The sequence below is a fragment of the Mus musculus genome, chromosome 6 (genome assembly GCF_000001635.26).
Source record: "Mus musculus strain C57BL/6J chromosome 6, GRCm38.p6 C57BL/6J".
Lineage (NCBI taxonomy): Eukaryota > Metazoa > Chordata > Mammalia > Rodentia > Muridae > Mus > Mus musculus.
Window position 1 is genome coordinate 56,062,623 of NC_000072.6, and position 15,818 is coordinate 56,078,440.

Here is a 15,818-nt window from a genome sequence, read left to right on the forward strand (position 1 = left end):
CAGGACAGCCAGGGCTATACAGAGAAACCCGGTCTTGAAAAACAAAAACAAAAACAAACAAACAAAATTAAACTTCCATTTGAGCTTTCCTTAGAGCCCCAAACCAGCATCTTAATCAAGTAATTATTGTCATATGAATTCTACAATTGCTAAATAGATTAAGTAATTTCTGTTCTGTTCTAAAGACCACCCTCTCTTTGCCCGGCTACACCACACGTTCCCATGTAATCAATGCCATCTTCACCCTCATCATTAGCAACATCATCAGGATCTTTCTCAAACTCCCTGTTCATGTTCTGTTGATTCCACTTTCCAATTTTAGATCTCCACATTCACATCCACTTCTGCCCTCAATTCCTCCCCGACTCTGAGATCTCCTTGCTGAATTATCAGTTTTGTCTCTTCTCAGATTCTAGAAAATTTTCTATTTGACAGCCACATGATCTTTGTAGCTTTAAATTTTATCCCACTAGGACCCTGTTAATATTTTGAAGAAAAAAAAGTGAGAAAGAAAGAAAAAGAAAAAGAAAAAGAAAGAAAAATAATCTTTTAATTACTTTTAATATCAAGTCTTCACTCTCTATTACAGCATTATAAAGCATATCTACTTTTGCCTTTGCCTATCCTAAGGAGCTTACCTCATACTAACCTCTCAAGTACTTACCACCCTAGCACAGTGTCAGTCTTTTCCTATTTATTAAACATATTCTCTTTGTTTGTGCTCTTTCTCCTCCTTAGAAAGTGCCTCTCTCTTCTCCAGATGCCTGAGCCTGCAGGTCTCCACTAAGATGAGAAGGGTCATTGGGATGTAAGAAGAAATAGTACCTCTCCTTTTCATGACAGTAGACCCATTGTGTCAACAACTGAAGTTGGTTGTATTAAATGACATCAGTGTCAAAGAGCTAACTGGAAAATCATACACACACACATAAGCACACACACACATACACACACACACACACACACACACACACACACACACACTTCATCAAAAGTACAAACCTGATGTGGAATATCTCCTTGAGTACTTACTTGGGAGCTGTCTTCCAGGGTCATGATACTAATAGTTGACTGACAGCAACTTAATAAACAAGGGTTTATTTTTCTGTCACACAACAGTAAGAACCAATGGCAATGCACAGGTTTGTCATCTCAGGGTAAACTGAGGCAGGCAGCCAGTGAGGGTCAGTGCTGAGAGCAGATGATAGAGGTTGATACCCAGATACCTACTGGGGCTTCTGCCTATGGCAGACAGCCAGTGATTAGAGAAATTACTCAGCAGACTTTTCTCTGAGAGAACAAAGCTTGATTCACTGGGGCTTGGCACTCCCTGCAGCCAGGGAACAGTCAACTCTTTTAACTCCCTGGGGCCAGTGAGAAAGAAAAGGAAAGAGAGAAAAATCATACATACACATACACATGCACATATATACACACACTGAGTAAATGAGGCAAAAGAGAAACTCCAATAACACCATACATACAAATTCATACACATAATTGGTGATAAAGTAGCTCCAACACACAGCCAAACAAAATTAACATATACACATACATACAGATTTGATGGATGGGACAAAGTTCCAACACACACTCTCATACTACAAACTTTACAAGATACATTCATACACATACATGTATACATAATACTTGGAGGGTAAAGAGAACAATATTCCAATGAGTTTATTTTTCTCCCATATTTGATATATATTCCAGCAAAATCATTTGAGCAGTATAAAATTGCAATGTGAATATGTTTTTGTTCTTTTCTAGTGAATGCCTATGAAAAAACAGTATGTTCCCCAATACCTTTTGAGAAATAACATAACATAGTATCGATAAAGAAAACAAATTATTCCCAAGAACCAATGTATATTTGTAACTAAGCAACTTGTTATAGATTAAAACAGTGTAAACAAGCAAGGTAGGTTTTTCAGCCAGTTTCTCTTACTGGAAGGCAGCAATTTGCAGTTACTTTAATTTATTCTTAAAATTGATCTTATAAGAATCTTAGAAGAATCACAAATCTAAACTTTTATATAAAAGTCAGTCATGTCTATTTTAAATCCTCAGAATGCATATCTACTGATCAGCAATTATTCATAAATCAGATCAGAAAGCTGAGAGCAAAAAATAGGTAGAAGAAATCAATTATCACCAGTCCAGTCTCAGTGAGAGTCATGCCAGCTAGTGCTGTCATTGTTCTTGTTCTCTGACCTTAAAAGGTCCATGGCTTAACTAATAAGAGTGTGTCTTTCTTTTTTTTTTTTTTTTTTTTTTTTTTTTTTTTTTTTTTTTTTTTTTTTCCATTTTTTATTAGGTATTTCGCTCATTTACATTTGCAATGCTATACCAAAAGTCCCCCATAGCCACCCACCCCTTCTCCCCTACCCACCCACTCCCCTTTTATGGCCCTGGCGTTCCCCTGTACTGGGGCATATAAAGTTTGCGTGTCCAATGGGCCTCTCTTTCCAGTGATGGCCGACTAGGCCATCTTTTGATGCATATGCAGCTAGAGTCAAGAGCTCCGGGGTACTGGTTAGTTCATAATGTTGTTCCACCTATAGGGTTGCAGATCCCTTTAGCTTCTTTGGTACTTTCTCTAGCTCCTTCATTGGGGGCCATGTGATCCATCCAATAGCCGACTGTGAGCATCCACTTCTATGTTTGCTAGGCCCAGGCATACTCTGACAAAAAAAAAAAAAAAAAAAAAAAAAAGCCAGTATCAAAAACATCCTAACTGCCGTCGGCGTGGTGCCACACACCTTTAATCCCAGCTATATCAGAGTGTGTCTTTCTAAATGTCAAATTGTTTCCTAAGATTTTCTACATCAGAGCCAGTATCAAAAACATCCTAACTGCCGTCGGCGTGGTGCCACACACCTTTAATCCCAGCACTCCAGAGGTAGAGACAGGCAGATTTCGGAGTTTGAGGCCATCCTGGTCTACAAAGTTTGTTCCAGGACAGCCAGGGTTATACAAAGAAACCCTGTCTCGAACCTCCCCTCCCCCTCAAAAAAGGTTCCCCTTCAACCTATGAAGTTGCTAGAAAAGCTAGGTTATCTTAACCTAGCTTTTCTAGCAACTTCATTTTTCCAATTGTTTTCTAAGGGTGGTGGTCATTGCTGACAGTCCACACTTCTAAGTTCTTTCCTAGGATGGTGATTAAATCACTAATCTGCTCCAGCACAATGCCTGAAAAAAGAGATCAAGCACTATTATTGTGAGTGGCAGAACTACTGCCCAGAGAGGATCTGGAAGCCCCCTTAAAGTTTTCATAGAATTCCGAGATTAAGAGGGATGTGAGGGCAGCAGGCAGAGCAGAACTCCATAACAGCATGAAGTCCTCTGGACAGGCATGTCAGGGTCATGCCTCAATCCAGGTGCACCCATCATGTCTTTGCTACCAGTGGGCCACATTCCACGAGTTCTAAAGTCATCTGTCATTCCTTCTGCATGGCCTTCATCAATCCAAGAGGTCAACAGTAAGACCTATGTATCAGATTCAGTAATGTAATCAGGGATCCAGGCCTTTTCTATCTTGGTGTTTAGTGTCATGCAAGGAGCTGAACTCCCAATTCCAGGTATGTGATTCTGTGTGGCCCTCCAGACTTTGGTGAGGGGCAGCTTCAATTCTCACTAAGTCAAGCCCACTTCAATTGGATGAACATGGAGAAAGTAGAGTGTCTTACAGCTCTTCCAGAAAAGGAAAGCACTGGCAAGGGCCTTATGATGGCTGTGAGGGTGTGCTGGTACAGTTCCTGGAATCTCACAAACTGGGAGGCCTAGCCAGAAGGACCAAGAGTTTGAGCAGCAACTTGGGCTACACAGTAAGAGCCTGTCTCAAGTCCACAGACAAAACAAAACAACTCCCATCCCCAGAGAAATAGATGTTGAGTTGACACGTCAGTGTACTAGGGATAATAAGAAGGAATTAATGCCAGTGTGTCTGCCTGTTGCTATTTGTTTTCACATTCAAATGTGTGACTAGTTTGTCTACTTAGAACTTTATCTCTTCTATTTCCTTTAGTGTCTATAGCTCATCTTCTAGTATTTCCTAAATTCAATTTTCTTTGTGAGTGTGGAGTTATTCATATATACACACACACATGCACATGTGTGCTCTCTCTCTCTCTCTCTCTCTCTCTCTCTCTCTCTCTCTCTCTCTCTCTCTCTCTCTCTCTCTCGATTGCCCAGAAGTCATTCTTCTGAAAGACACCAGGTGGCAGCAATGCCTAAGAAGTGGCTGACATAGTCCGGTTAGCCCCATGTAATTGAATCCATTTAAATAAATCAGGTAAGTTGGAGAAGTGGCTGTCTTTGCCAAGTCCTTGAGCCACTAATCATTATGGCTTCAGCCTCACTTCCAGAAATGAGAACAGCCTGAGTAACATCCACTAGTAGCACCATTTTTTTTGGCTTATGGACAGCCCAGACCCTACTGAATTTAAAGAATTGCCATACCGTACCATCACCTGGTCCACACTCTGCTACCAGACCACACTCTGACACTCTGGATTACTGCAAAGCCTACACACATGGACATTCCTGAGGTAGACACCTCGACAGACCTTCCCCTCTAAGGACTAGGATATCCTGTCTTCTCGGGGAATTTTGAATTTTAAAAAACAAAGCAGAGGAATATGGAACAAAATGGCATTCTAAAAACATTTTTGACATAATAAGAAACCTGGCCAGCAGAGCAGATCATTAAAATAAAGGAAGTATCGAGTCCTTTCCTGGATGTGGGTGCTGACTGGCTTTAGCACAGTGAAAAGTCTGGCTCACTGAAATAAGTAGCCTGGAGCTCTGCACTGGGAAACTGCTGTGGTGGTCTGGGTGAGAATGGCCCCCAGAGGCTCAGGTGTTTGAATACCAGTTGGTAACACTGTTTTAGTAGGTTCAGGGATATGGGCTTGCTGGAGGGAGTATGTCACACAGTGGGGGCTTTAAGATCTCATAACCCTGTGATATTCCCAGTCTGCTTTCTCTGGTTGGGGCTTGCAGTTTAAGATGTGATTCCTCAGCTTCTACTACAGCCATTATGTCTCCTGCTCATGGCCACACTTTCCCACCATGAGCCAAGAAATTATACAACAGGGAAAAGCTAAGATCTGTGTAATCCACTGATACCATGCTTTGCACTGTAATTTAGTGGTTCTTAACCTGTAGGTCACCACCCCTTTGGGGAATCACACATCAAATATCCTGCATATCAGATACTTAGATTATTGATAACAGTAGCAAAGTGAAAGAGCAATGACATCCTTTTATGTTTGGGGATCATCACAGCATTAGGAAAGTTGAGAACCACAGTGTACTCCCAGTACTCAGGGGACTGAGGCCAACCTGGGATACATAAAGCTACTATAACTGAACTACAAAGCTGTCACTTGTAGAGAAGGAACAGGCTCATGGAGAGTTAAACACAAGTCAAAACAAAGCATCATTTTTACCCGAGGAAGTAAGAGTCCCTCAGCCAAAAGAAAGTGAATTTGCTGTTGCACTTTAGAGAACAGCTCAGGTTTCAACATGCAGAAAACAGAAGACATTGCAAAGCTGTTGCTTTGCAGAAAAACAAATAACCTGCCATTTGTCCTAGGGATGGGACTGTAGATAGAAATCATAGACTCAAAATTAAGAGTCATCAGCCACACAGACATATCTTATCCCATGGGGAACCCAAAACCTCAGCAATGAGAGCTGGACTCTCAACTGCTGGCACGATCAGTGGGTGTGCACATACATGACAGCTATGGGAGGAAGCAGTAGAGTTTAATGCTCTCTTAGTGATGGTCAATGACTTGACCTTGTGTACATAAGTTTAGTAACTATATGGAAAAGAAAGAACTAGAACTCCTGAAGTTGATTATGGTCAGAGGCTGAGAATAAAAGAGACTGGATAGTTATTCTGATTTTTTCCTACCTAAGACTTGACCCATAGTAAAAGAAAATTGCCATTGTGAAGATTCTGTGAATTCTTTGTTGTTTCAGAAATGAGACATAAAATGATGTCAATTGTTTTCTAGAGTATGCTTTAAAAATACCCAGAATGTGTGTCATGTAATGGATGAAAAATGGGTTGCTCTACACATTCATGAGAAATTTAGGCTCAGTGCCAGAGCAAACAGGTGACAGTACAAGCCCAAGAATGTAGAGGCAAATATGTCCCTAAAGGACCCACAGTCAGCAAGACACCCTGCACCAAGGGACTGTTATCTGAATCATGTTGAGCCTTCAGGAAAGTTCTGTACAGTTGAGCTATAGGGTACATTAGAGAAGCAAAGCAACTGGGCTGGGATTCAGTGGAGTGATGGACAGAGGGGTAGATCCTATAAAAGACATGATGTAGTGGGTGGTCGGGGATTTCATAGGAAGTAGGAAGTAATAGTAGCACACAACTGTAACAGTTGGAGGGAGACTCAAGAACTCTAAAGTGTGGGAGATACAAAGCAAGGGGGTGTTGGGGTGCAGATTTTGTGTTTCTACCATATGGAGGAATACATGAAAGTCTTTAATACAGGATGATGTGCAAATAGCCACATGAGCATCAACTCCATGTAACGGCAGGTGAGGATGAACGCCCATGTCATGTCAGAGAACCTGTGAGGGACATCGTTCTCTCACTAGCGGTCTTATTTCTTTCTCGGGCTGGCGCTCCTCTCTCCATAAGGAATAAAAGCTAATAATTGCAGTATGTTCGCTCTAGTCAACCCCACACTATGCTGGGCGAGGCTTTATTATTACTTCACTTTCTTGTAAATGAAACAGAAGTTGACAATGATTATGTAACTCAGTTACAGAGGAAACTAAAGGCAGATCCAGGGTTTACTAATGAGTTTTCCTAACTCCAAAGCCCAGTTCCCAATCTTTAGCTAGGCAGCTTGCCCTGAAATGACAAGTATGCTGGTAACACGGGTGTTCTTCTACTGAGTAACCCCATTGTAAGTTTCTGCCATTAGCAAATTAACTTATTGAGTCTGAATGGACGAAAAGATTATATAATTACAATAATCTGCTACACAAATTCATAAACTGAAAGAGATGAGTCACACTAGTCACCTTAACAAGACAAACAATTCTGAATACTGCCAACCTGGGGACAGGGAGGGGGGCCTACTTTTCAAGTAAACTGCAAAATTCTAAGAAAAAAAGTTGACACATAGCCAAGGAAGTCCATTCAAAGCATTTTTTATTTGCTATAAGAATATAATCTTTCATTTTCTGCTTGTAAAACATAGTAGGCATTTATAAGCAATGTAGACTCTCCACATGTGAATGTTTATTGAACTAAAATTTTAGCAAAGATTGAAAAAAAAAATCACATCTTAAGAGAAAAAAAAAACCACAGAAAGAACAAACATCCTCAACACCCTACCCTCAATCAGCCATGAAAGAGAAGAACCACTGAGGCCTGTAAACTAAGTCAGGAAGTTTTAAGAGACAGGAAGGTCCCCCAAACCTTGTCAGTGTGTAGTCAAAGTGGCTCTTTGCATTCTGCATGAAAGTTTCTGCATGGTACCAAGTAGACAGTACCTGTGAGTTAAACTAATCCAGATGGAGGTACACTTCCAAGCTGCGGACAGCTTTTCTTGCTCAAATACTGGGTAGGGAACTAAGAATTGTGATTGTCTTCCATATCAAAAAGTCACAGTGATTTCTCGCTTGTATAACAATTATCTGAACAAACTACATTATATATGAGCTGCCCAACCTTATCAGTGCTCACTGGATGCTGGAGCTTATTTCTTGGATAATTATGGTCTGTGGAAATGAACTGAACTCTCTAATCAAAGCCAGGATTCTGTGACTATCACAAAAGGTTCCTTGCTTCCCTGAACATGGAGTGCCCTGTACTAAAGCTTCTCTGTACCTATAGTCAGCGGGTGTGGCAATAGCTTCCTGAAACCCACAGTCCATCTCCATCAGAAAAGTAGTAGGTTAAACAAACTGAGACTTGAAAATGTCACATGGAAAGCTCAAGGACCCAATGCAAGTCTCAGGCAGAGCAAGCTTGTCTTAAAACCAATTGAACCTTCGGATGCTCTCTCCAGGTGTGAGAATTCCCTTGCATCTCTATGATTTTAGTCTCAAAGTAAAACTTCTTGGTAAAGTCATAGAAAAGCTAACAATGGCATGCCAACAAGAGGTGACTTAGGAAGATTTCTGTCCCACCAACAGTGAGGAGAGCAGGTGGGAACCTCAAGAGCTTTGGGTGGGCAGTCTGTGGCCTAGATGAGCTAAGATTTAATTTAAAGGCATCTCTAAACTCTGGGGGGCAAAGCTGGAAATGAGGAAATAACTTTAGGTTTATCAGTTTACAGCTTCCTGCTTCAGTTCCACAAAACCATATTCCCCTGTGGTAGATCTGGAGCCTGGAGTCTTCGAGCGACAGGCACTTCATGGATCCCTGGGTACTCTGACAGAGGGAAAAGATTAAAATGAATTGAGCCAAATGTATAGCTAGAAAACTCAAAAGTTCCAAAGTACATTTAAGCTGCTAGGAATGAGATGTGATCAGAAATCAAAATCTCTCCCTCCCTCCCCCTCACCCCTCCTCCTCCTTGTCCCCCTCCCTCTCCCCTCCCTCTCCCCACCCTCTTAGATCTATTTTCTAAGTCTGAATTCTGTAAAATCAATGAAGAAAACAACCCACCATCCATCTTTCCTCTAAGATTGTTGTGCTCAGAAGAAGAACATTTGTTTTGAATGTGTTTGCTTTCAAGGTCACACATTTGCTTGAATTTTGAGTAAGTATTTTAAATTTTAAATCAGTGAGTTTAAAATTGGACAACACTAGCAGACATGCTAACATGAAGCAGAGAAATCTTATGGGGTTGCAACCCTAGACAAAGAAGTATAATCAATTAAGGAATGCTGAGAGTGGGAGAAAATTAGTTTTTTTCCCCAGGAAAAACCACATCAACTGATTGTCCAACACCAAATAGTCTTCTCTGAAACACACACATACAAGTAACACAGGGACTGAGCAGATTATAATTATATTTAGTAATATATATATATATATATATATATATATGCGATATATAATATAATATATAAAAAACAAAAAGTCATGCTTTTGAGAGAGAACAAGTGTGTATGCAAGGGTTTGGAAGAAGGGAAAATAAAGGGGAAAATGGTGTAATCATATTTTAATTTCACAAAATAACATCATTTTAATGGGAAAAGTTATTTTTAGACGTACATTTCCTATCCCTGATGGCTATTGAGGCAGTGTTCGTGTAAGGGTAAATCATCTCTTGGGGATGAAAAAACAGGTCAGTGGGAAGAATTTAATTTTTCAGGATAAGATACATCATTTTTAATTTGGGGGCAACTTACCGCTTTTAAAGGCCTACACAGTAAAATCAAGTAAGCCTAGCATTTACTAGCTTTTTGCTGGAGTCTTTATTGACTCCAAATGTAGTGACTGGTGATCTATAAGAGAATGACCGAGGGGAATCTCAGGCAGATTTCACTTTGACTCTCAGGGTCAGCCACAGTAGTGTAAGCTGTAAGAGGTGTGTCCTGGTGCATCTGGTAGGTGCTAAGGGACACTCTCTCTGTTCTTATACTTGCCCTATTTTTTGTTCCAGTGATGAGAGATGTTCTGGATCTTTTTCATCTTGATCCGCTGATCCAGCATCTTGTATCTTACAGGATGATCATCAGTTTTCTTCGGGACGGAAGGTGCATAGGAGCTAGATGCATAAGCAGGACGCTTAAAGTGACGCAAAGGAGGCTTGATGACTGGAGAGCATGGAAAGGAAGACAGAGAACCATTAGCTTCAGAGAGACTTGACTGGACAGAGACATGGCCGTTGTGTTCCTCTTTGACTTGTATGTCTCCTCCAAGCCAAAAAAATGAATAAGATTAAATTTCTAAACTGATTGAATAAGCACAATATAACTTAGTTATTAACTTTAAACTCAATAAAGACAAACTGCTAGAGATGGGCAGTGGTAGCTGTATATAACATTTACATGGCAATGAATGGGTGAACTTATGAAAAGGTGTGGGAATGCCGGGATCACCAAGCAAGGTGACCATGGTGAGCAGTGACATATCCATTGCTCACAACATTTAGCACTGTGTGTAAGCTTTGGGGACTAGAGAAATGCCACATACTCCCAAAGTACTAACTACAAGCACACCACCAAGAAAATATTTGCAAGATATCTATAAAGATCTAATATCCAATATGTACAAAGAACTCTTAAAATTCAGTGGAAGGAAACAATTCAGTGGCAAAATGAATAAACTCCTAGCTACAGAAGAGACATATATCAAATAAGCACAGGACAAATGTGTACACTGAAGAATTACAAATAAAAAAGCAATATTTGATAAAATTGATAAAAATAAATGAGTGATCAAGCCATATGAACATGTAGACACATCTTAAATACACGTTGCTAAGAGAAAGAAACCAGTCTGCAAAGTTAGTCATACTATGTGATTGTACTTACAGGATAAGCTTGAAGGGGGAAAGAACCCCACAGAACTATGGAGACAATAAAAAGATCACTGGCTGAAACATTATTAAAGTGAGGAAAAAATAATAAATAGGTAAGCAGTAGGAATTCCAGGGGAGTAAAATCATTTTATGTAATACTAGTAGATTCTGACACTATTTGTCAAAACTCATAAACTTTTATAGGAGAGATCTCTAATGTATGCAATTTTTTAAAAAGGCATTGAGGTTATTAGGATCCCAGAATGCACTGCAAAAAATCTGACATCCCTGCAAATTTAAGTAACAATGAGCCTGCAGGGAACAGGAAGCTAGAGGACCACCTGATTAACTGCTTATAAGCAGGCTCTAAGAGCAAAAGGGTCAGGGAAGCTACACATAAACTATGCATTCTGGTATTAAAGTTGCTTCTCAGACAGGGGCAGATGAACAATTCCAATTCTACTCTACAATTATCTAAAATTGAAAACTTGTATATAAAATGAGAACAGATGACAAAAACTATCCACGAAGATGTTAGCAGCTAAGCAAAAGGAGGAGGCTAGCACGATCTAAAGGTCATTGATTAGACTTGGTGAAATCAATACAAATTCATCACAAAGATATTGATGGCTACATATAACAGTGTTTATAAATAGGAGTGCTTACATAGCTTAGTGTACACACGTGCATTTCTTTATCAGACCTAGAATAATTGCAGGCTTTAAAGCTACAGCAGCAGAGAACTAATCTTATATGTGCATATTTATTTCAAATACCACTCTCCAATGAGGGAGAAAAAACACATCTTATAGCAATAGCTTGCTATAGAACTAAGCACAGTATATACACAGTGGACTTGGATACCATTATAGAAACATAAAACTCAAAAGTACCAAAAAAAGAAAGAGAGAGAAGAAGAAAAGGAGGAGAAGGAAGAAGAAGAGGAAGAGGAGGGAGAGGAAGGAGGGAGAGGAGGAGGAGGAGGAAGAGTTTTAGCATGGGTTGAACATGGTAATATCCTTCCAAAGAACGTGTATCCTAAGAAGGATGAAATAGCAGTCACAGTGAAGAAATATGACCAATATGGCCCCATTCAGGAGACAAAACATGACATAGCATAGCATAACAGAGCATATATCCTTGGTTTTATGTGACAGGAGTTAATATTTTGTGATGAAAGTAAAACTTACATAACCCCATTCTAACAGTAAGAAAAAGAAGATAACCCCAACTGGTAGACAACCACAAAACACCTGACTAGTAAAGCAAAGAAGCCCGAGAGACTGAGAAGCTGCAGAGCCAAGAGGAGCTAAGGAGACACAATGCTCTCGTGTGTTTCCCTGGGTGATCCTAGAACAGAGAAAAGAGTGGCAAGTGAGAAGCAGGAAGATGTGAATGGTGGAGTCCAACATTTAACTGGCAGTTCTGTGAGGAGAAGAGATGAAGAATTGATTAGGTTTTCTCTTGTCTGTTCTACTCTCCCACAACCCTTATTGTTCCTCCTGAAATTCTGTTTAGTTAATGGACATGGGGAGAGGAATAATGTAGTCAGTAAGGACAAAACAAATATGATAATTAGGTGAGAAGCCTGGAGAATCAGAGGTGGTGCAGCTGATTGCCCAAGCACCAGCTCTCTGCAGGCCATTCCTGCTTTTCCTAAAGACCAAAGGGAAATGGTACTTAACTAAGAGGGTTGAAAGGACTTAGAGCTAAGAGACACTTCTATTAAACACCTAAAGCAGTTCTCAGAAATACCCTCTCAGCAAATATTTTGTTACATGTGGGGCTGGGCAGATGGTTCAATGAGCAAATCTCTGTAACCGTTAGGCCCAATCAAGTTCAGATCCCTAGTAGCCACAGAGAAGCCTGGTACAATGACAAGCAAGTATAGGCCCCCAGTTCTGGTGGGGCAGAGACATGTCAATCCCAGAGTCTCCCTGGACATTCAGTCTAAAAGGAATGGCAAATTCTAGGTTCAGTGAGAGACAGTGCCTCAAAAAGTAACATGGAGAAATAGAGGAAGACATCTCTGGCCTCCACAAATGTTCGTATGATAAGCACCCTCCGTACACATACATCACATACACTCAGACACAAATGAACTATGAAATGCGATACATTAAATTGTCATGTTTCAGGCCAGCAAGATGACTAAGCTAACTAGCTAGATGATCTGACTTCAATCACTGGAACTCACACAGTGGGAGAAGGAAATTGACTAAAACAAGTTATCTTTTGAGCACAACATCTACGCCATGGCACACACACGTGGGCACACACACACACACACTAAAGAAATAAAAAAATAGAAATATATTTAAATAAATTCTCAGTTTTTATTTAATAAAACACAGTACTGTGATATCATGAAAATATTGAACAAGTGTTTGTTAGCAAAAATAGAGGCTTATGTGATTATTATCACATAATAATGAACAATAACTCTGACTCTAAGCTTTATATATCATGTATTACTGTTTTGCCTACATGTGTGTCTGTGCACCACACACGTGTCTGGTACCCTCAGACTAGAAGAGGTTATCAGATGTTCTAGAACTGTAGTTACAGACAATTGTGGACTGTTATGTGGGCGCTGGGACTTGAACCTGGGTTCTCTGTAAGACCAGCAAGTGTTCTTAATCTGTGAGCTAACTCTCCAGCCCCTAACCTAATCTTATCACCACAAAGCATATTATCATGTGCATAGGAAAATCTAAAAAACAAAACCAGCTCCAGGCCATGGTTATATCTATGCAATATGAACATTTGCTTTGATTGACTGTTAGAGTTGTAATTTTACAAAAGAAACACAACTGAGCATTTCTTCTACCGAATCATCTGTCAACTCTACAGGAATACACCAGAGAGAAAATTCGATAAGACAATGTTCCCTGGGGTTTTCCCACTAGACCCCCAGAAAGTCTGGCTCAGCACACTTTTTGAAGTCTAAGATTAATATTTACCTATTGGTTTCTTAGAACATATGCTGTGTGCTGCTGGTATAACGGAAAAGAACAGAAATCCCTGCCCTGGTGGGCAGTCTTTCTAGGTCTACCCGAGAACTTGTGCATCACTTACAAGAAGAGGCATTCTTATAAGCTGCTCTTCCCAGGCTTCTTAATGCCCAGGCTGAAACTGCTTGGTGATATCTTCACACAATGAAGGCTGTCAGAAAATGGGTCTGTTGTGACACAGGAATAAATTCCCCTGTTTATTGTTAGAATGGTCACATTTAAGCTCTCAGAATGCTTAATCCCATAGTTTAGGGTCAACAAGTATTATAGCCGCCACCATTCCCACCCCCAACACATCTAGAACAAGTATAAAAACATTGCAGTGACCCAGGAGGATAGAGAAGGGAGGGCTGAGCGTCTCAGATCACAAGCTCAGGCCTGGGATCACTGATTTATGTCTTTTGAGTCACAGTCCCTCTTCATATTCATCCTATTTTCACAACTCAGCATGAACTCAGCCAAAGTATTATTGAATTTCCCACTTCACAGCATGAAGGAACATTTACCATTTGCTAGAATTCTGATTGTCAGAACAAAAACTCTGCTTGCCACTAGCTGCAAATAGCCTGAACCTACTGGTAGAGATCAGCTCCCCACCGAGCTATAAATACGTGCATGCCTGCTGTCACAGCCACTCAATATGGGGAAAGGGGGGAGGCTGTGCCCAATGCTGTTTGTGTGTACTTTTTGCTTTTCTCCTGCGCAGGGATCAAGATTTGATGGCAAGATATGACAGCAGGGCAGGCACAGGGGCACCATCTTGAGTGCTGTGTTGATCTTTCTTCTGGGGTTCTAGGTGTCTTCCTGAAGGGTAAGTTTTTTTGTTTTGTTTTGTTTTTTTTTTTGTTGTTTTTGGATTTTTGAGACAGGGTTTCTCTGTATAGCCCTGGCTGTCCTGAAGCTCATTTTGTAGACCAGGCTGGCCTCGAACTCAGAAATCTGCCTGCCTCTGCCTCCCGAGTGCTGGGATTAAAGGCGTGCGTAAGATTTTATTCATCATTGGAATGTTTCTGGGGTCTTAGAAGGGACCCGATCCTCTTCCTTTCAGTAACTGCCATTCACTACAGCTGAACCCAATAGTACAGTCTCCTTCTCTGGGCAAAGAAGAACCAAATAGGGAACAGAACCCTACTTTCCATGTGTTTTATCTGCATGGTTAACACGTCTTCCACTAGTGGACACTGAAATAAGAAATATATCCTCTTATGGCAGATGACTTGCACAAAATGATAGTATCAGCTGATGTAGATTTTGACTCCGGCTTACACACCTGCACACAGTGTTTATTTAGAGGTCACTTTTGAACACAATCAGAAAAAGACAAACTTAAAACAGAAACTATACATCATTACCTATTATTGTTTATTTTAAAATTACACATAATCTTTGATTTTCATAAATCAACACTCTTTCAGGAGCATCAACTCTCATTTAGCCCTCATTATTTTCATAAATACTACAATTCCTTCCTCCCAAATAATGCCCATAGCTTTCTTCTCCTCTTCTTCTTCTTCTTCTTCTTCTTCTTCTTCTTCTTCTTCTTCTTCTTCTTCTTCTTCTTCTTCTCCTTCTTCTCCTTCTTCTCCTTCTTCTTCTTCTTCTTCTTCTTCTTCTTCTTCTTCTTCTTCTTCTTCTTCTTCTTCTTCTTCTTCTTCTTCTTCTTCTTTCTTCCTTCTTCCTTCCTTTTTCTTCTTCCTTCCTTCCTTCCCTCCTCCTCCTCCTCCTCCCTCTTCTTCTTCTTCTTCCCCCCTCTCTCTTTTTCTCTCTCTCCCCTGTCTCTCTCTGTCACTCTTCTCTTTTCCTTTCCTCTCCTCTCCTCCTGCCTCACTTCCTTCCCCTATCTCTTCTCATAAACTAATGCACATACTCTTTAGTCTAGAAAACAGATTTAATTTGTTTAGACATCAAATTTATACAGCTGTTGAATTCAGATATGATTATGATAAATGACATATAATGTCTACTAACTGTACAAGGTAACACGCTGAGAATTTAATATGAATTAGCTTAGTCCATGCCTCCATTCACACCTGGCAATAAGGAAGCACTGGGGCCACTCCTTACCCAGGTATGGAAACTGAGGCTTAATAGATGTATATCACAACTATGATGAAGGAAGTCTGAAGCCTTGAGTCACATCCAAACAGACTTCAGACCCTTCCTGGTACATGGATTAGTATGTTGGACCAAATTTAGTTTTAATAATTGCTATAACAGGCTTAAAATGCCAAGTTAAAACTATTCCCTTTAAGTATCACTGAACCTACATAACTCCTGTGGCATATGCTGAGTTCTGCAGTACTCCCCGTACAGCTATAATAATGCTTCTTAAAACACATGTCTT

At 40.2% G+C, this 15,818-nt stretch overlaps 1 protein-coding gene across 11 annotated transcripts in view; it reads right to left on the minus strand.

Moving 5' to 3' along the window:
- Positions 1-7,175: 7,175 nt before the first annotated feature.
- The window catches only part of Pde1c (phosphodiesterase 1C), a 582,713-nt gene continuing 574,070 nt past the window's right edge, over positions 7,176-15,818 (minus strand). For 9 of the 11 annotated variants that reach the window (XR_003956167.1, XR_003956169.1, XR_003956168.1 and 6 more), the window contains 2 exons: positions 9,583-9,753; positions 7,176-8,419 (listed from right to left, as the gene is read on the minus strand). Coding sequence is in view for 4 of the 11 variants with exons in the window: in XM_006505730.4 (XP_006505793.1) it covers positions 9,584-9,753 (170 nt within the window). In the remaining 7 variants the exon portion in view is untranslated. The remainder of the gene's footprint in view (positions 8,420-9,582; positions 9,754-15,818) is intronic. The other 2 variants (NM_001159953.1, XR_377431.2) reach the window with 2 other exon arrangements.